Genomic DNA, 21662 nt, shown 5'->3' on the forward strand with positions numbered 1-21662 from the left:
AATATATATTGAAATATATAATTAAAGAACCGATTAACCGTGTCATGGTATTAACCACTGCCTTAGAAACGAATTCGCCCCGATGTGTGTAATCGCTGCAGTAGGCGGACCGTCCCCCGAGGTTAACACGTTCGCTCCGAATTCTGTACACCCGAAACCGGAGTGGACTGCTGGTGGTATTGCACTTCTGATCGGAAAGCATGGAGAGAACAACTTTAGAAAACACTTGGAGAGTGAATTCTAATTGTAGAGAGTGTGTTGAGAAGCTGAATTTAGCTCTCTATTTATAGGCTAGAAGTAAGGGTCAATCCGTCCAATAAGAAAATCAAATTAAATTTGATTTTAATTCTGAATTTAAACCTTTTTTGTAACTCCTCTTGATGAATCTGGCTCAAAAAAGAGTCCATGTTCATTGCATAAAAATTAAACAGTTATAACTCCTGAAATTAAATCATATAACTCCTGTAACTCCTGATATTAACAGCTTGTCTCTCCCATGAACAAAGCTGAAATAAGTCCAGATACATCTTAAATTATGATTTAATTTAGAAAAATAATTGTTTAATTTATTTAATTTCAGACAACTAATAATCAATTGTTATCATCTGAAATATTCGAACTTTAACAGTCTCAGTAGCCTATAAATATCAGATGAATCTTTCACATTTTTCATTTAATCTTTCAGAGAAAAATTCCTTACGAATTTTCTCTAAAAAGATATTATTCGTGTGGACGTGTGAAAGACGCGTATTACCATGCCTTGTTCTCTATCACTCAACAATGGAATGTAGAATGTAAACCTTAAATACCATTCCCACTAGTATTTCCAACTATATGTGGGATTGAGCATTACCAACAGATATTACGTAAGAATTAAAGTTGTTGAAGACTTGAAGACCATTTTTTGGTGAAAATTGAGTCAATCGGAAGATTTGTTATATTTTGACCCAAATTATAATCGATAATTAAGTTGAATTCTATTATAATTCTAGTTGTTAAAGATTACTGGGTAATTAGGTTTATTTAATAAAATAAATATTTATTCTAGACAATAATTTTTATAAAATAAGAATTCTTGGTGACCGAGTATTTCACTCTATAACTAGAGATTATGTTTTAGTCTTTAGGGTTATGTGAGTGAGAATTATTTTAGAGAGACGTAATCTTTATTGTGATCTCTATAATTTTTTGAGTTTATGTTATAGAGATAGTTTTGGAGGATGTTAGAAGAGTATTTTGAGATATGCAAGATTTTGGTATCTATATCGAGTTTTTGGATACGTGTGATATCAAGTATTTGTTTCTTTGGTTATTTTTTCGTTCTCAAATTCTGAACAATTATAATATTTTTATTTAAACTACAAACAATAACATTATTTTATCAAATACTTAATATTTTATTTCGAATATATATATATTTTTAGTTTATACATAACTTCGATGGGAACCGGGGTTCTAACTATGAAAAGAAGCATGGCCCTCGTAGTCCTTGTATATGACCGGGTGAACCACAACAAGGTATGTTTGCATTGTCCTGCTTAATTAGTGGTTGTGGACCATATGGTCCATGGGGTTCCTTCCTCCTCTAGTATTAGTCACTTGTATTCAGCTGAAGAAAAGTATATGATTATGTTGGCATATATATTTATACGTTAGGTGGCAAATTAGGTGACAAATGTACATATAAGACATGGTAAATGTGTTAGTTGCGTGTTGTTGCATGCTCATCATGTGGTAACCCACTTAAACACTGTTTCATAGCGAGGCCTGATGTCTGTGTGTGCCGAACATTAGTTAGTTATTGGAAGCAAGCCACCCATCATTTGCTCTCTCTCTATACACAATTAGGGTGTCGAGCTTATTAAACAAGTTCCAACTTGTTCTTTTATTGAACCAGCAATATGTTACAAAATTGAAACAACATATTTTCCTGGGATTAATGCAACACCGACAAAGTTTATGTTCTGTCTCACCCATCTGCTGTTTGTGGTGTGTGGGGAATAAACACTGTCTGCCCCATCTGGTAGTTTCGTCATTTTCCAGAAGCCTTCATACCCATTATGTGCTGAGTTGACCAGGAATAGCACGGCTGCCCACCACCCCTTTATTTCCTTGTTTTCATTAATTCATAATAAATAGAATATCATAACCACTATTCAACGGATAAATATAAATAATAATAATAATAACAACAATAAGCTTAATACTTGGGCGGTTTAGTTTGCGGAGGAGTAACATTCCCACGTTTTTTATTTACGAAAAAGATTATTATCATTAATCTAGGGAATAATCTTTTTTTAATAATAACATTTTTTTGTTAAAATGATGAAAATATCATTATCTCTAAATTTTTAGATATTAGATAATTTTTATCATTGTGGACAAGAATACTCCTGAACTAATGAGTTCTTTTTATAATGACACTTCTCAATTCTTAACTTTTACTCTTTACTCAAAATTATAAATATAATAATAATACACAAAGAGTTTAATTTATTAAAATATTAATGAATTTGAGTATTTAAAATTATTTAATATTTTTAATATTTAATATATTACTTATTTATAATTTTATGAGATGAAAAATAATATTATTGTAAAAATATAATTATTTAAAATGATATCTAACTTTAAGTTATTAAAAATAGATCTTATATATTAAAAAAATCTTTTTTCACTCGAGATCATAATATTATTTTTTATATTATATTATATTTTATATATATAAATAAGATACTTATGAAAATTATTTAAAAAATATAAGTTTAATATAATAATTATATATTAAATGTATTTTTCTCCAAAGTTAGATAGTATAATGATTAAAATATTTATATGAATTTTCATTCAAATATTTATAATTTACTATCAAAGTTTAACTTTTAAAAAATATATCAAAAGGATAATTTGGTAAAATATTCAAGTAATCTTATATTTTTCTAACCAAACACTGTAATTTTATATTTCTACTAAACAAACTAAACAAGGTAATACAACATTCTCGTAGTAATGTTACATTACAGTAATGTTATTCTCAAATATAATCTTACATTCCGTGAACCAAACAACATATTCTAGTAATGTTAGTCTCAAATATAATCTTACATTCCGTGAACCAAACATCCTATAATAGTACCCGAATTCACATCAAAACGACGTAATTCTATATTATGAGCCTGAAATTGGATTACCTCTATCCCTTAGTGGCCCCTAGTCGGCTCGTCCGTTCCGTCCCAGGTTCGAAATTAAGGTCTAATCACCGCTCACCCAAAATTCCAAATCCCATTGGAATGGAGCCTTTCTTTGTTGAACCATTCTAAAGGTTTAAAATTTTTATTCAACTCTATAAATTCACGATTGAAAATCTAAAAATATAATATGTTAATAAACTAAGATTATAATCACTAATTATTTGTTGTTCCAGTAAGATAAAATATTACTTTTTTAATAAAATTAAAATTAAATTTTTTTTGACATTATAAATAAATTAAATTAAGTTAAAAATCACTCTATAATAGATTTTTATAATATTCACTCTATAATAGATTTTTATAATATTCATTATAAATTAATTGATCAATAGATCAAATATTAAAATTTAAATAATATAGAAATATAAAAGTTCATTTATTATAAGTTGAACACAATGTTTTTTACTTCATACTAATATGATATTGTTTATTTTATGTAAAATATCAATAAATAAATAAACACAGAAATATAAAAAACAAAAATAATATAATTTTTGAAATACTCTAATATAATTATAAGGTAATATATATTTAGAATATTTTAATCATTGATAATATATATACTCTAAATATACTTAAATTAAGACTTCTAAAAAAAATAATATTATCTTTATTACCGAAGTCAATTCATGAATTTAAATTTTACTTATTTAAATTTTAAATGTTAAATTTAATTGGATAAATAATAAATAAATTGGTAAAAATATAAAAATCATTACTATTATACCAGTAAAAATATAAAATTTAAAAAAGAAAAATACATAAAAAAAAATTAACTCAGGTTCATCCTAGGTTCATCCTACTGTCGATGACACCCTTAAATCTTTTCTCTTTCTATTCTATTTGTTTTGTTGTTAGATTCAGATCATCGCGTGCCTTCATCTTCTCACCATCCCTCCTTCTCATTCTTCTTCTTCCACGTCAAAAATCAACCTTCTCTCTTTCCCTTCTCTACAATCTCAATCTCCTTCTTTTCCAGATCAAAAGAAAACATTCCCATTTCGTTTTTGCATCTATATATCTTCCCTTCCGTTTCATTTTCCTATACAACTCTCTGTTTCTAATCCCTTTTTCTTACAAGTATTTCTTTCCTGGGTTTTAATGCTGGTTTTTATGAAGATGTACACGTAAAGTTTCCTTTGCCTTTTACTTCTCGTTGACATGCAGTGATCCGATAAGTGCGAAGGGTTTTTTTTTTATCGAGATTGAAAGTGAGGAGGAGCAGACAAACGGAAAACGTAGATGGCGAATCAGGTCGTGAAAGTGAAGAGAGAAGCAATTGTGGCATGCATGACTTGTCCTCTTTGCAATAAGCTTCTTAGAGATGCCACCACCATATCTGAATGCCTTCATACGTGTGAGTCTCTCCTCCCCTTTTGAGATTTCGCTTACCTTCCCTTGTTTCCCTTCCAAATTTCCTTCATTTTTAGGTCATTAGTTCTTAATTCTTCAGTTTTGCTCCGCTTCTGATCTGGAATGCTCTTGTTTTTTCCCGTTTTCTTATCTGGGTTTTCTTTATTTCGCTTCTAAATGCGTCTTACCAGTTGATATTAAGGCATTTTAGTTGACTAGTTTGATATAAAAGTAATGCGTACGGCGTAGTTATAAGAACCAGAGGGGAACAGTTATATTGCTTTTCTGATGTACAATGCCTACGTTTCGAAAAACTGTTGATTTGATTATGAATCCATTTGTTTAAACTCTGCTGCTGCCAGTTTTTATTTTGCAGGCTTCTTATTATCATGTTCTTTTCTTCAAATTCAAAAGTCTCCTCCAAAATTAGAGCTTTCCTTATTTGCTTTTCAAATCCGTGACAAGATTCAAACTTTAATATGATTTTCGAGTTTTGAAATATAATAAAACCGGTCTCTTTTCCTAGTTGCACAAGAGTTCCAATTGCTTCACTTTCTCAGCTTGTTTCCATTATGTGATCTTTGTTTCAGTGCCTCGTCAGTCTGTTGAAATTTACGGTACGAGTCTTTTCAATTTTTGTAGTTTGCAGAAAGTGCATTTATGGTAAGATAGAAGATGAAGAACTAGAGTGCTGTCCGATATGCAACATCGATTTGGGTTGCGTTCCTTTGCAGAAATTAAGGTATCCTTCATTCACATACCACTCTCTACCACCTTCTCTCTGTGATACGGTCATTATATGTTAATTGCTTTTCTTCATCACACAAAAGTAATAATTCTAGTTTTAATCTTGACAATGCTCTGAAAGATATCTAATAGAGTACTTTTTTGAAGTTGTTACTGGCAACTTTTACTGATTTCTTCTGTCTTCCTTAGGATCATTTATCTTTATGAATTAAGAAGTCATTCCATCTTTTTGAGGTTTTCAGTGGCTTCTCCTAAATGCCTTTCTTTTTCTTTGATGCCATAGATTTCGGATTTAAAGGCATTGAATGAATGTTTTGAAGTGAAAAGAGTAGAAATTGCAATGAATCTCATGGGAGTTCATTCTTACCAAGTAAACCAATATTGCTTAAACTATCTTTCAACTCCTGATGCATATTTGTTTTCCCTTATCTAAGTGATATGTTTGACTTAGCCAATTTCAAGGGAAATATCTAAGCACAATATAACCTTGCTATGCAAACGTAATAACTCATTGCTTTAATGAGATGGTGTGAGTTTAGTGGCAAAACCGTTGAAAAATATGTTGAATTGGAAAAAAATTTAACACATTTTTCAGTTTTCCTGAATAATCGTTTTGTATATTTCTTTGTTGAGTATCCACACATGCTTTATGCTGTTAAATAAAAAATTGGGAGGAATATTTGTGTATTGAGATTCATTCATGCTTTTGAAAATCAGACCAGACCATAATTTGCAAGATGTGAGGTCCAAAATCTTTCCTCTTAAAACAAGAAAAGCGAAGGCACCTGATGTTCCGGCCCCTGTTACAATGCCCATGAGGAGAAAAGAGAGATCGCTCTCTTCCTTGGTGGTTAACTCCCCCAAGGTATCACAAACTACTATGATTGGAAGGAGGACAAAAGCTGTTGCCAGAAAGGCCATTGCTTTGCGAGGTTCAAGTTTTTCGATGGAGAGGCCTCTTAAAAGAGAGGAAGACTCTATGGAGGATCACCAGGAGAGTGCAAGCTCACCTGAAACACTAAACAAATTCACTCAAAATAAAAGACAGGTACATTGAAGCCTAAATAATTTTAGTATGTGATGATGGCTTTTTTCATGCTCAGTGTCCAATATTGTTTGATAATGCTCCTTTTCTCAAACACAAATAATTAATGTTTTGGATTAGACTTTTGATATCGGTTGTCTTTATAAAATTTAGAAACAGTGTATTTCTTCTGCCGAACCTAGCCACCACACAAATAAAGATGCCGAAAATGATGATGAAGCGTGGGATGGGAAATTGGATCTCTGGAAACCTTTGAACTGTTTGGTGGAGGTTGCAGATAGGACCAAGTCCTTACAGTCTAGTTCACAAGGTTCTGATTCTAAATTAGAACCTAAGCATGTATCTAACGTTGAAGCACAAATGTGCAAAAGCAAAAATAAGGAAGACAAATGCAAGTCAAAAGTTGAGGATGAAAAGAATATTGCTGGTCTTGGAATGTCAGAAACTGTAACTCCTAAAAAGTTATGCAAGATATGTCGGAAGAGGGCTTCTGGATTTGGAGATTCTGGATTTTCTCCACAAGCTGTGCTAGACGCATCTGGTCCAAAGCATGAAAGAAGAAGGGGTCCTGTTTGGTTCTCATTAGTGGCCTCTGAAGACCAGTAAGAATTTATTTTAGCCTTCAATCTAATGAATTGAAAACGGAGTTTTCTTAAGATTATCTTCTATTGGTCATAAACTGATTAAAGCTTCATCGCTTTCAGGGAAGGAGATGCATCCCTCCCTCAAATACCTGCAAATTACCTAAGGATAAAGTAAGTTCCTTTAGCCAATTCCTTTATGAGTCTTGCAATAGCTTGCTATATATATTCTTCTTCCTTTTGTCTGAAGATTGTTAATTTGACTTGTCAGTGATCCATCTTTTGGGTATCATGCTCTTTTGTAGTATTTGGCTAAAGGACCTGATATGCTGAGCAGTACCAAATATTTATGGCAATTGATGCTTATAAAACACGATTCATAATGTAAGAAGGATATACGTTGGTTTTAACAAGAGTATAGTTAGAGATAAAGCACTGATGGTACCAACATCGGACAACGATTACTAGAAGTCGAGTGTTACCTGTTTAGACAGCATTTTGTTAGCTATCTCTAGTAATGTTAAAATTAATCAACATGTTGAAGAAAGCATTTGGCTTGAGTGTGGATGGCTATACAAGATCTGGTAAGCTTAAGATAAAATGGCAAAATGCATAGAAAAGTGTGGTTAGACAATCCAGCTTTAGTTTTAGATTGTTGTATATGAAAAAGGTCTCGCTAGTACTTCCTATTGTTAATCCAGCTTCTATCCACTTTTTCGGAACCGTCTTTCGGTGGACCCCGGAATTGGGCTTCGACTTGAAAAATATGGATTGGAGTCGCCACCGACCATTTTAAAAAATATTTAGGTGGGTCGGACACCATCTTACCTGATCTGCGTTGTACCAGAAATATATCGAGTTCGGGAGTCGGTTACGGTCAAGGAAGGATTAGCACCCTTGAACCGCCCTTTCGGTACCAATTAATTTATCGGTTGTCTTTATTTGAGAAAATTAAAATTTAAATTGAAATTTAAAAATTCGGTTCGAATTGCTTACCTTCGACCGATTGGAATTATCACTGAAAATGTTGAAAATGTTAGATGGTGAAATAAATACGAAGGAAAAAATATTAGTATAATAATGATAAAAAATTGATGACAAAGATAAATAAGAGTTAGTAAAAAAGAAAGATACTAGAAAATAGTAAAATAAGAGAAAATATATATAAAAAAAGAAAAAAATAGAAAATGTTAGTTTAGACTAAATGAATAAATAGTGAATAAGGAAAAAAATAATAGGATAAAATAGAAAAATTAATTAGAAACCGTGAGGAAAAAAATAAATAAATAAAATAGGCATATAGAAGGGACCAAATAGAAGTTTCACAAATCTTACTTCAAATTCGGAAAATATATATATATATATATATATATATATATATATATATATATATATATATATATATATATATATATATATATAGGACTAAAACATAAACGAAAGAAAAAAGAATGCCCAAAACAGAACCTTTAAAATGTCCCTGGATGATTAAATAATAAGCATACAAAGTAGGAGGGACCATAAAAAGGATTTCACCCCTTTGTTCCAGAACACGGCAAATTAAGGGGCCAAAACGACGTAGTTTTGGTGTGCCTATTTAAGGCTAAAGCAAGGCTTTTCTCACCCCATCTCCCCTCATTTGCTAGATTTCTCTCTCTCTCCTCTGATGATATCTCTCTCCCTTCTCTCTAGACTCGACCAAGGTCCGGCCACCGCCCGGTAACCTCTCTCCACCGCACTGCCACCTCTCCGGCCGCCGCACCAAAACATCCCGAGACACTCACCTTCCCCCCGAGATTCTAAATCTGAACCCCAAAACGTTAAACTCGAGCCGTCCCGGCGCAGACCTAGCAAACAAGGCTCGGCTTTTTACCTTCTTCTGACGGTCTCTTCAACTTCTGGTGACCGTGTTGCTGTTTTTGCTTGGATTTTTTTACTTTGCTTTGCTGTGGGGCTCCGGCCTTTGGGTTTATGTTTCGATTTGGTTTTTCGTTGGCTATAGTGGTTCGGTTTTGCTATTGTGGTTCTGTTGGTTTTTTGTTTGATGTGTGGTACGATGGTGGTTCTGGTACGGTGTTGGAACTGTGGTTGGCCGCTCTTGTAGCCTGTTGGCCTGATGGTTCTTGGTTGTTTACTAACGATGGTCGGTGTATCGTTGTTGGTACTGTTTGGGTTCTCTGTATCGATGATCTACTGTGTTGACCGATATTGTGGTCTCGGGTTTTTGGCTCTCCTTTTTTTTTTTCTTCCGTTGGCCTCACCGGGGCTTTTTATAGCCCCGGTGTTGGTTGTTTGGCTCCCGCAAATAACGGGATGTGGGTTGTTGCTTGTTTCGATCCTCCAGTTCATGGTACCGGCCATCTCAGGATGGTTCAGTCCCGTTGGTGCGACCGGAATGTGCGCTGGGCGTTGACTGCTTGGCTCCATGCTTCTAGAACCTCCTATGCGGCGCTGTGACAAGGTTGATGTTAGGGTTGTGAAAACCCTAAACGTAACCGGGCTAGATCAGGCCCAATGTTGGACCTTGGATTTGGACAGATTGGACCTCGTTTGGATCCTAAAAACGAAAATAAAAAATGAAATTAATAATAATAAAACAGAGAAAAGGGGAAAAATAATAATAATATAAAAAATATTTTCCCAAAACTTATATAATATATACTTTTAAAAATATTTTAAAATTATATATTATATACTTTCTAAAAATGTTTTCAAAATTATATAGTTTTTAAAAAATGTTTTTTAAAACTATATATTATATGTTTTCAAAATGATTTCAAAAACTATATAATATATTTATGTTTTCAAAATGTTTTTTAAAAACTATATATATTTTTAAAATGTTTTAAAAACTATATAACATGTATTTTCAAAAATATTTTAAAAACTATATATTATATTAATTTTTAAAATGTTTTTAAAAACTATATAATATATATATTTTCAAAAATGTTTTGAAAACCATATATTATATTAATTTTCAAAATGTCTTAAGAACTATATAATATATAAATGTTTTCAAACATGCTTTTCAAAATTATATATTATATATATATTAAAAATGTTTTCAAACTATATACTGTATATATATATATATAGAAAAAATAAAAAAAATGGGACGAAAATGAGTGTCTACACACTTATTACGACCCCCCTCCCCTTCCCCTTCGTTGAAGTACTCTTTAAAAAGTTGTGTTTCTTTTACTTCGTGAAATCATTTTATGACAACAGTTACTCTCATTTTCTACTTTAACCCAAATCATCTGGGCATGCCTTCCAGACATTGTTGCCTAGAGATTAGTTCTGGTTATCAGGTACGTAATAGTCAAGTTAGAATCAAGCAGATCATGTAATTAAAAGGGGCACTTTGATCCTGATTTTTATTTACTTATATGATCCTTGTACTGTAAGGAGTGAGAAGTTATCATCGACCAACTTCATATTAGATTCCATACCCGGATCCTAAAGCAATTATGATAATACTGCAAGCTGACTACATCTTTTGTCGTCATGCTTGATAACTACTCTATATAAATTTCAAAACTGAAATAAAGTGACATGGTGAACGTATATGTGCTGAATGAGCTGTGAATTGCAAGGTCAATAAAAATAATGTGTAATTGTTTCTTTTGCCAATTAAGTATGTTATTTTTAGCATTTTTAAAGTACTGTGGTCATTTGTCACTAGCTATAGCTAAATCCCATTTAACAACTTGTTTCAACAAAAGGTGCTTAATCCTGCCTGTTTTTGTTCTCTTTCGGTCGATCTACAGCATGGAAAATTTGCATTTTGCATCAGCCATATGGATTCATGACCATGTGTCAGTTTTGAACTTAACAATAGTTATCTGTCAGTGTCACTTTAGATATGGATCCATCCAAGTGTGAAGCCAGAAAATGTATACTGGGGCCTAGATTGAATTATAAAAATCTGAGGGACAAAGAATGGAATTTTACCATTTATTAGCTTACAATGTTATAAATTTTGAAGGGACTAAAATATGCAATTTTACCATTTTAGGGCCCCTTGAGTGCTGCCCCTGATTCCCTCATCCATAATCATTTTGTTTATATTTGTTCTTTTGTGGCAGGGATGGAAATGTGCCTGTTTCTTTTATTCAAAAGTACCTTATGAAGAAATTGGATCTCACCGATGAAGCTGAGGTGAGTTGATCTCCCCTTGAAGTTGAATGCTCTCTGATGATACACACTAAGAAGAAATTTGTCCAAAATTATTTTTAGTTTTCTTTTTGGTTCGCCAATGCCTATACTCTTTGACCAACGCGATGGGCTTGCTATATTCATATGCATGTATACCTGTTTTGGGCAGGTTGAGATTAAATGCATGGGACAACCTGTACTTCCCACGCTGCAGTTGTATAATTTAGTGGATTTGTGGCTACAAACAGCATCGACATCACAGCGTGTAGCAGCATCTGCTGGTTCTAGTGCAAAGGAATTTGTAATGGTGTTGGCATATGCTCGGAAAGTCTCGGGTCAATAACGATGCGTTCTTTCGGTTCTTTCGATTCTTTTGCTGCCATGTCAATAATCTTAACGCATATATATATATATATATATATATATATATATATATATATATAGAGAGAGAGAGAGAGAGAGAGAGAGAGAGAGAGAGAGATATTATCATTATTTGAATCTTCATCCCGCAATAGAGTATGACAATTTGATACACGGCATGTATTGTATGAAGGCATATGTGGAGCGAGAGTTGCCTACAAAAATAGAGCAGTGTTTGCGGCCAAGTAATGGGGTTTAACTACCCTAACTGTACTGACATGCCTGGAATCATGTCATCCCTCTACTTCTCCGTTTACAATTACAACAGTTAGTTTTTGTGTTAGATCCCTGCTTGACATGAACTCTGAATTCTGAATATAAATATAGAAAACATTAGAAGAAAGAGAGAATAATTTATATTTTAATAGGAACTGTTAGTTTTTATGTTACAATTCCTTTCGATGTTTGATTATAACTTCAACCCTGATGCCTCAAAGCCTCATTTTTCATAAATTCGGTTTAAGGAGAACCCACTTTCCTCCTCCTCAATTATCATCCCCAGACATGACTGGAGCAAGTGTATATTTTAATAGGAACTGTTAAATATATTTTTAACGAAATGGTTAAAATAATATAAAATGATAAAAAGAAAATGAACTAGTAAATATATATTTTTGTGCTAAGATAGTCTTTTTAAAAACCATATTTAGGATATGGATTACATTTGGATAATGAAATAGTATTTGGGACACACACATACCATTTTATTTTATTTTTGTAAAAACATATTTAACAGTACCTATTAATATGGGTATATATGAAAAATAATTTCTTTATCAGAACAACCGAATTTCAATTATTTTAATCAATTTTGTAACTTTGTCAGATTTCAAGGAACTTTTTCAATTTTAATTTGCTTCAATCATCATCATCATTGCTTAATCATGTATAAGGAATTGAAAATTGGCAATTGGAAAAGAAATTTGGTTCCCTCAAATAGAATTTGTGGAGAATGGAGTGTTGGGTAGTTAATCTAAAATATAGGGTTTACGATTATCATGGCGTAGTCGAAGCAGAAGTGGTTGAGGTTTCGCTTCATTGCGGTGGCGTCGCCGAGTGACATGGGGCGGATGAAGGGTGAGAACGATAGGAACGCAGTCAATGGGCAACAGGTGAAATCAGATTGGGTGGCGTGTGTGAATAACACGGGCATGACGTGAATTGAGTTTGCGATGTTATTGTTGAAGTTAACAACAAAGATATGATTGGAGTGAGTGAGAGAGGCCTCATGAAGAGATTTCTAGCCAATTTTCGACTTTCGAGCGAAGTTAAGGAAGTAAAGCAAGATAGCAAGATTGGTGTGAGCGTTTTACATGTGTAATTCTTCCCTTTTTAAGTTAATTTTAAGTGTTAAAATAATTTTTTGTTAAAATAGTTGTTTTAATATTTTTTTTCATTACACTGTTAATTTTTTTGTTAAACATTAATATTAGAATATAGAAAATTTGTTAATCATTAATATTAACATAATATAGAAAGTTGCTAGAGCATTTATTTAGAAGGATCTAAAGAGTATGTATTGTCCTATTTATACATGGTTTACAAATGGGAAAATGTGTGGCATTATGTATATTTTAAAAAAAATAATTGTTATTTTCTCAACATGGTATCAGAGCTTTGGAACCTGCAGAGTTTTCTTCTTTTTCCTCGTTGTTCTAATCATTCTTCATTGTTTCTATTTTCCATAGATGATCAGGATGACAAATTAGTGACAATCTTTCAAAAGACGTTCACAAATAAGCGTCTAAGTGTCGTTTTATTATAGCGTAATTACTTACTATGGAAACATCAGGTTCTTTTGGCTGTGAGGAGCCACCGCCTTGAGAAGCTTATCACTGGTGAAGTTACTCCGTTGCCTCCAACGGTGACTCTAGAGGATGGTTCGATTACTACTAATGAGGCGTACGAACTCTTTGTGGCACAAAATAGTGCTTTGACTTCGTGGATTTTAACCATGATAACTCCGTTAATTCTCCCTCATTTAGTTGGGGTTGATACGACGACACATGTCTGGCATACAATTACTAAGTTTTTTACGAGTAAGTCAACAACGACAATGATAAACCTTCACTTTCGCTTAAAGATCATCGTAACGGTGAACTGAGCATGAGAGAGTAAATCTCTCATATTAAGAAAATCTGTGATGCACTCGTCGTTTGTGGTTGTCCGTTTTCTGAGTTTGAGCAAGTGGCTACTATCTTGAATGGTCTCATGTCTGAATATCGGTCGTTCATTGCGGTGATAACTACCAGTTGTGAGCAGTTTTCTTTGAATGGAGTTATTTTGGTTCTTGTTGATGTCGAAATCCAACAACGTGGGTTTGAAGAGATTGATACTCTCTCAATCAGCGCTAATATTGCTCTGAGACCATGTTGAGAAAATAATAATTGTTTTTTAAATTTACATAATGCCACACATTTTTCCTATTTGGAAACCACGTATATATAAAACAATACGAACTCTCTAGATCCTTTTAAATTAATGCTCTAGCAACTCTCTATATTATGTTAATATTAATGCTTAACAAACTCTCTATATTCTAATATTAATGCTTAACACTTTGCATTATAACCTTAGCATATTAATTAAATTAATCATTTGGTTTGTTCCCCTAATTTTTCATTAATATTCTATGAAGCATATTGTTTGATTGCATGACATCTTTATTTATTGAAAAACATGATAATCTTACGTGCATAACTCGACACTTTTCATAATTGGATTAAAAGAAAACATTTATTTATTGTAAATTATTGAAAAGGGTTGTCCTAATCCACCTGGCAGTTCAATTCTGATAATTTAAAATAAATAAATATCCACTAGTGAAAACAATTAAAATGACGACCCTCTAGAATTAATCAGGATGATAGAAAGAGAAATGTTTCTATATTTCGATTTAACGAGGATAAGCCACTCGACCCTATTCGGTGGTTTAGTCTCAATATTTATAAGTATTTGAATATAATATATCTATCTTAAAGGCTTGGTAATTTTTATGAACAAAATATTTGTTTGTTGCATAACCTTTGGTAAATAAATAAAACGTTCGATTATAACGATGATATTTCTTATTTCTTTCTGAAAAGGACAAAATTGTCATTCTACCTTATATTAGATGATGTTTCCCCTTGGTTTGAAATGCTTAAATGTTGTCAATTTAACTTAAAATTATTGAGAAGAAATATTGACAACTCACCATTTTAGTTGTAAAAGGGAGGGATGTCGTCCTTGTAATACCTTAAAATTTGACTAGTGACTAAAATATAAGTTTTGAAAGTTTGGTGGCTAAAGTAGACATTTGGGAAAAGTTTAAGGACCAAAGCGATAATTTTCTAAAAAGAAATTTTATTCCATAAACGAATAATTCATCCTTAAGAATGGATATTATATGGAATTTAGATTTTAGTCGGGAGATATTGTAAAAATTTACTAAGAGATAAAGTCTGGTAAAATATTTGAATAATCAGATCGAATCGAAAAATTAAGAAAATTGAAGGATGATGGAAAAAGGTTAGAAATATTACTTTTATATTTTATAATGTTAGCTTTGACATGAATCCCTCGAATTTAGATGAATTTTCCATGTTAAACTGAAATTATTAATTTTTGTGACTAGTTTGTAATTTTAGAAAATTAAAATGGTAAATTGGGAAAGTATGAAATAGTTTGTTCATTTTTTACTTTGAAAATTATAAAAGGAAGATGATACGGACGAGTAGCATGGTAATTAGGTAATTATCATGATTTTTACGGATAAAATTGTAATTTTGCATTAAAAGAATTTTATATTCAATTAAATAAATTTTTTACAAGTGTACAAAAGATATTTTATAGGAGATATCTAGAAAACTTGTTTCTTCCTCTATATATACTTGAACTACAAAGAAGAAAGAAGGCAATGTAAGTTTTCTTATTTTCTTCATTTTAGTCATTTTTCTTTAATTTTTGGATTATGCTATGAAATAGAAAAATGATATATATTAAATTCTCTATCAATTGGTGGTAATATTTCATTGTTTCCATGCTTGAATCATTGGTTTGATTGTTACAGTGAATGATGAACAAGTTGAATGTTAATGATTTAAGGATAGATTGTTGTGTTGTTAATATTATAGAGTTGATTCTAAGCTTGAATAATGATTAAAATCAATTGAAAATGTTTAAAAATGACCTTGGTAAAGGTTAGGGCTTAGGGAATTGATTGAGATTGCATTGAAAAGATGATAGGAACTTGAATTATGTATGTGTTCATTTGATAAGCTGATAGAATTAATGAATAAGCTAATAAATGCAAATTAGCAAAATCTGTTTATATGGAAAATTCAAACAGTAAGTTTATAAATTCACCATAAATTATGCAAGAATGATTAGAAGATGATTTTTATACCGCTAGATTCATATATCAGTGTAGTTTTATTTAAAACAAGCGGCTATTGACTTGGAAGTGTATACAAAAAATATGAATTTTAAACCGATAAAAGGCTAGAAATTTGAGCAACATATTCTATTCAAAACAGATTCTGTAACTTTGATTAGAAAATTCGCCATAAATTGTATAAATTGAACTAGAAGAATTTCCTTATATGGTTAGGTTCTTATTTGAGTTTAGTTTCTAATAGTACAAACGAAATAATTTTTAAGTGCCTAAATTAATACAAAATAATATTTCTTTGAGAATAGTGCAAACTGTCAGATTATGAAATTGAGGTAAATTATGCATTTTGTGATATTTTTATGTTATATGCTATCTTCATTGTTTGAAATGATCAAACTTTATTATCTTAACATGATAAACATGATAATTATGACATTTATCATATGATGAAATGATGAGAATTCATGGAAATATTGTTTAGAGGAAGAATTAATGCTTGAATCAAAATATAATCCATGCTAGGAAAACTTAGAAATACTCGACCAAGGGAAAGAAATAAGGAAAATATGTGGTAAAAGTTATACAAGATTTATAAATCAAGTATGAATGACTCTGCATGCTTAGAATATGATTTGGATCAAATTGCAAAATTGTGAAAGTATAGGGACTTAATAGTTAAAATGAGAAATATGGAGATTTATGTGAACTTGTTTAATTATTTATGTATCATGTTGAAATTAAAAGTTGGAGTGCTAAATTTGATGTTTAGATGGTGATTTGGATTAAATTGAAAATTTGAGAAATTATAAGGACCTACTTGAAATTTATGGAAACATTGGGGAATGAAGTGTAATTATTTAATATATGATGAAATATGCTGGAATTTAAAAGTTAGAATGTTGAATTTGATGCTAAAGTGTGAAATTGGACTAATTTGGAAATTTGATAAAATTTGGGAACTAAATCATAAATTATGGATAAAGTAGGGACTTACGTGAAAATTGTGAAATTATTGAGGTATTATGTTTTAGTTAAAATGCTGGAAAATTGTCTATATTAATTAAAGCTTGAGTTGAAGTTAAATTTATAAAATTGTTAAGATTAATGTCTAAATTATAAATTATATAAGTTGTGAGTTTTGAAATGGAAAATTTGTATAAGTTAAGAAATATAAATTAAACATGTTGTTGGAATATTTGAATTTGTATTAGGATACTTGAATTTAGGATTAAATTGTAAAAGGGACTATATTAAATAAAATAGAAAAGTTAAGATGAAAATTTAAAAGAATTTAACTTGTGGTTAAAATTATGATATTATGGCTTTAGAATTGAATTTGGAATAATGTATAAGCTAAATAAATAAATTGTAAATATGCATCTCATTCGCCGTGAAGTTTTTTAATCGCGCTCTGCTTTGTCATCCATGCTTTTTTGTATGAGACAGAATACTCATACTGCGATTATATAGCTTAAATCAACACAACAATAGCTATATGGGAGGTTTCTTTTACCATGGGTATGATGACTTGACAGATCATTTTGGAGTCCAAGTTGGGATGATCTTGGTTGATCCCTCCAGCACAAAATATGTGAGGATCGTTGTATATCGTTAGTTACCACCTATTATTTTTTCTCTTCCTCTTCGATAGGCGAACCATCCAATTGCATCCGTTTTCACGTTGGACAAAGTGTCAGACATACTTTTCAGTCGTAGAGCGGTCGACTCTGGACTGAACAGAATAACGGATATTGTAAATTTTTATTGTCATCATCGCTTCTTCTTTGCTTGAAAACTTCGTGCCTAAATATAACTCACCATTAATTATTGATGAGTTAAATCCATAGTCACCGAGATTATGCATATCCGCAAATTCTGGCCCGTACATTGCACCATAGTCAGCTTCATACATGTGTGGTGGAGGTTAGTTGTGTACCACATTTGTGGGAACTTCATCTACATCATCATTGTAACACCCCCAACCCGTACCCGTATCCGACCCGGATCCGAGTCCGAGATGTCACATTGACTTTTCAAACTTTGACTCTTACAGAAAATCATGAAAATTTTAAACTTTCATTAAAATAAAAGATGTTAATTCACACAAGTTGGACCAAAATAAACAAAATCAATTAGAGCATTAGTAATTCACAATTTCGTTACATGCCATCACACTAAATACAACCAAATATCTACACTTAACAACAATTCTAATATGATCAGTGGAAAGGAGAGTCTAACTTGTCTTACTCATCTTCACTTCTCCTTTCGCTTTTCAGAACCTACGTGTGAAACACTCACACGCTAAGTCGATGACTTAGTGAGGCAAATAAACATATAATGTAAACTATAACTTGTAATCATGCATAAATAATTACTATTATTATATCATACCACTCATAGCCTTATTCATGTAACAAATACACTACATACATACATATATACATACATACATACATACATATATACATACATACATGCATACATGTATACATGCATACATGCATACATGCATACATGCATACATGCATACATGCATACATGCATACATGCATACATGCATACAATGCAGCATACATGCATGCATGCATACATGCATACATGCATGCATGCATGCATGCATACATGCATACATACATACATATATACATACATGCATGCATATATACATACATGCATACATGCATACATGCATACATGCATACATGCATACATACATACATGCATGCATGCATACATACATACATACATACATACATACATACATACATACATACATACATACATACATACATACATACATACATACATACATACATACATACATACATACATACATACATACATACATACATACATACATACATACATACATACATACATACATACATACATACATACATACATACATACATACATACATGTCATTATCATTAAGATCTTTTATTTTCTTGTTCCTATAATCTCTCATGTTCATATCATATATCTTAACATGTACTCACTTATATCATTTAACATATACAATCAAGCAATTATATCATCATCTTCATTTTTATCACTATCATAGATTCTTTTTATCATATGATCTTATAATTACTATTTGTACAATCATACATCACATATAACATTTCACAAGGAAACAAACACATCATCATATCAAGTTTATTTATATTATCTCTTTATTATCTCATGTACACATGTGAGAACTAAATATATGCGAGTACATAGAGGTTGTGCACTATGCTGTCACCACAACTCGTATAATTCCCTCAAGGGGCTCTGAATATTTGTCCCATAGGACCACTGATTGTTCCGAAGAACCACTATGTCCCGAAGGACCATTGTTTGTCCCGAATGACCACTGATAATCCCTCGACTCTTGGCATGCCAACTATACCCCTAACTCTCATATCACATAACATGGGCATTATCTTTTATACCATTACACATCTTCACATAGCCACATAGCTTTTCACATAACATTTCCATTTGCACATGTAATTACTTAACTTATTTTCACATAGCTCATGTTCCATATTCATATATCATAAGCACGTAGCTCATATTACTTATATTCACATATACATTTACATCACTAATTCATATAAGCTCATGTATTCACATGGGTCATTTCTCATAGCATATCACATAGCTTCACAATTCATCTCATATAATTTTATGCATATACCATTATAGCAATACCATATAACTTATCTTACTGATTTGTATAATCCCCTACAACATACAAAAATTATATTAATTCCATATATTTACTTAATTCAACCTCACATATTTTATTATTTAAACATATATTCACATATGATTTCCTATATAATTCTTATATAACTACTATTAAATATTAGTATAATAACTTATGCCAGTGTTTCTTAGTTACATCTGATTCTCATTTTCTATCATATATATATACATCAATGTTACTCAACTTATTTCAGTCTGCATTTAATCACATGAGTCCATCATATTAGTTATATAGAATCTAACTTACATAACTTATACTTGGTTAGCATATTTCACATAAATCATTGCCTTACAATATACTATATGTCATATAGTTCCCTTCCACTTATAACATTCCCTAGAGTTTGTGTACACTTATTATATATTTTACCCATGGTTCTTATATCTTCTCCTAGTCATATAGACCCATAATTCCTCCTTAACTAACCTATATTACATGTTCATATAATTATGGGTATTTATACCACCAAGTGTATACCACTTTCTCTTGTTATTACTTAAATCTTTATTATCTACATAGTTTATGATCATATAACCTATATCATCTTCTTATCTAATCACATGAATTATATATATATATATTCATATAATTTACTACTCTAACATATATCCATACATATCATAACATATAATACATATACTTATACCAACCACATGTTTATATTCATTAATTCATGCATTCTAATATAGGAAATAGACTTAACATAAGTCTTATTGCCATGAATCACCATTTACAATACACTATGCACTCACCTTAGCCTTGCTTTGGTTCGATCCTAATTCTTCGATTGTTCCGGAACATGATTACACTCTAAACCTACATAGTAATACATTGATACATATCAGTATACTAATTGATATCTTCTACACTATCACTTATTGGGCTAAAAGAAAGACTATTTTCATCTTTTAATGAAGGTATGCATCGATGCACTCTACAGTGTATCGATGCATTCCTTAACGTGTGCATCGATGCACTACCTGTGCATCGATGCACTACCTGTGCATCGGTACACCATTTACATTCGATGTTTTCTTCTTAAGGGGGAGCATCGATGCACTCCTTATGCATCGATGCAGTAATTGCATTTGATGTTTATTTATTTGAGCGTGCATCAGTACCCATTGAAGATGTACCGATGCACACAACCCAGAAATGTCATTTTGAACACGAAAATCCCTTCATTTTCCTCTCAACACTTCATATTTCACTTTCTTTAATATTCCTAACTTTCATACACATATTTACACTTATTTATACTCAATAATCACTTCTTTAACCTCCCAATCATATACTTTATATGGCATTCAAGAATTATACGCAAATATCAACATGTTCCAAATCTCATTCTAACACTTCATATTCCTTATTTAGATTGATGACAAGTCAAATTCAACTTCCAATTCTAATTATCAACTCTATATCAATATTTCATTCAAGAACTCATAATCTTTAATCTCTCCTTATTCCATCATCTATTGATTTTAAGATAACTTAAGCTTTACTTAAGCTTAGTTATCATCTAATGATCGAACCCAACTTAAATTTCAGCTAATAATCAACTATTAAAAAATCTTACCTTTGCAAGTTAGAGTCCATGGTTGGGAGAAGGAAGAAGAAAACTCTGGAGAAATCTCTCATTTCCCCATTTGGTTCCCTTATCTTATAAGAGGGAAAAAATATCTTTCATGCTAAATGATCAATTTTGCCCTTTGATTCATTTAATAATTACCAAAACCTTCAGGAAATATTTCTGAATAACTCATTGAACTATTCAAATATCCTACTTTAATCACCACATTCTGAAGTTTTACAATTTAGTCACTAACTCATAGTTTGGGATGTTACAAATCTCTCCTCGTTTTAAGAAAATTCGTCCTCGACTTTTCATTGCACACATTGATAAAAACATATCTTCTAATGTTCTTATGTTGCCTCATTTACTTAATATTTCCTTCCTTTAGTTCTT

The 21662-nt window shown here is 31.4% G+C and overlaps 1 protein-coding gene across 1 annotated transcript; it reads left to right on the forward strand.

Annotated features, from left to right (window-relative positions):
• The first annotated feature begins 4127 nt into the window (after window positions 1-4127).
• On the forward strand, window positions 4128-11544 carry LOC120165994 (E3 ubiquitin protein ligase DRIP2-like). Its single transcript, XM_039175412.1, has 7 exons — window positions 4128-4608; window positions 5247-5346; window positions 6069-6399; window positions 6556-6998; window positions 7101-7151; window positions 11069-11141; window positions 11308-11544. The coding sequence occupies exons 1-7, from the start codon at window positions 4494-4496 to the stop codon at window positions 11479-11481; spliced, it is 1287 nt and encodes a 428-aa protein (XP_039031343.1). The 5' UTR covers window positions 4128-4493; the 3' UTR covers window positions 11482-11544.
• The last annotated feature ends 10118 nt before the right edge of the window (window positions 11545-21662 follow it).

The sequence above is a fragment of the Hibiscus syriacus genome, unplaced genomic scaffold (assembly GCF_006381635.1).
Source record: "Hibiscus syriacus cultivar Baekdansim isolate YM2019G1 unplaced genomic scaffold, ASM638163v2 tig00111621_pilon, whole genome shotgun sequence".
Lineage (NCBI taxonomy): Eukaryota > Viridiplantae > Streptophyta > Magnoliopsida > Malvales > Malvaceae > Hibiscus > Hibiscus syriacus.

Coding starts and splice junctions, on each gene's coding strand:
- LOC120165994 (XM_039175412.1), top strand. CDS start 4,494: ATGGCGAATCAGGTCGTGAAAGTGAAGAGAGAAGCAATTGTGGCATGC. Junction 5,347..6,068: donor GTTCCTTTGCAGAAATTAAG/GTATCCTTCATT, acceptor TTTGAAAATCAG/ACCAGACCATAATTTGCAAG. Junction 6,999..7,100: donor TTAGTGGCCTCTGAAGACCA/GTAAGAATTTAT, acceptor CATCGCTTTCAG/GGAAGGAGATGCATCCCTCC.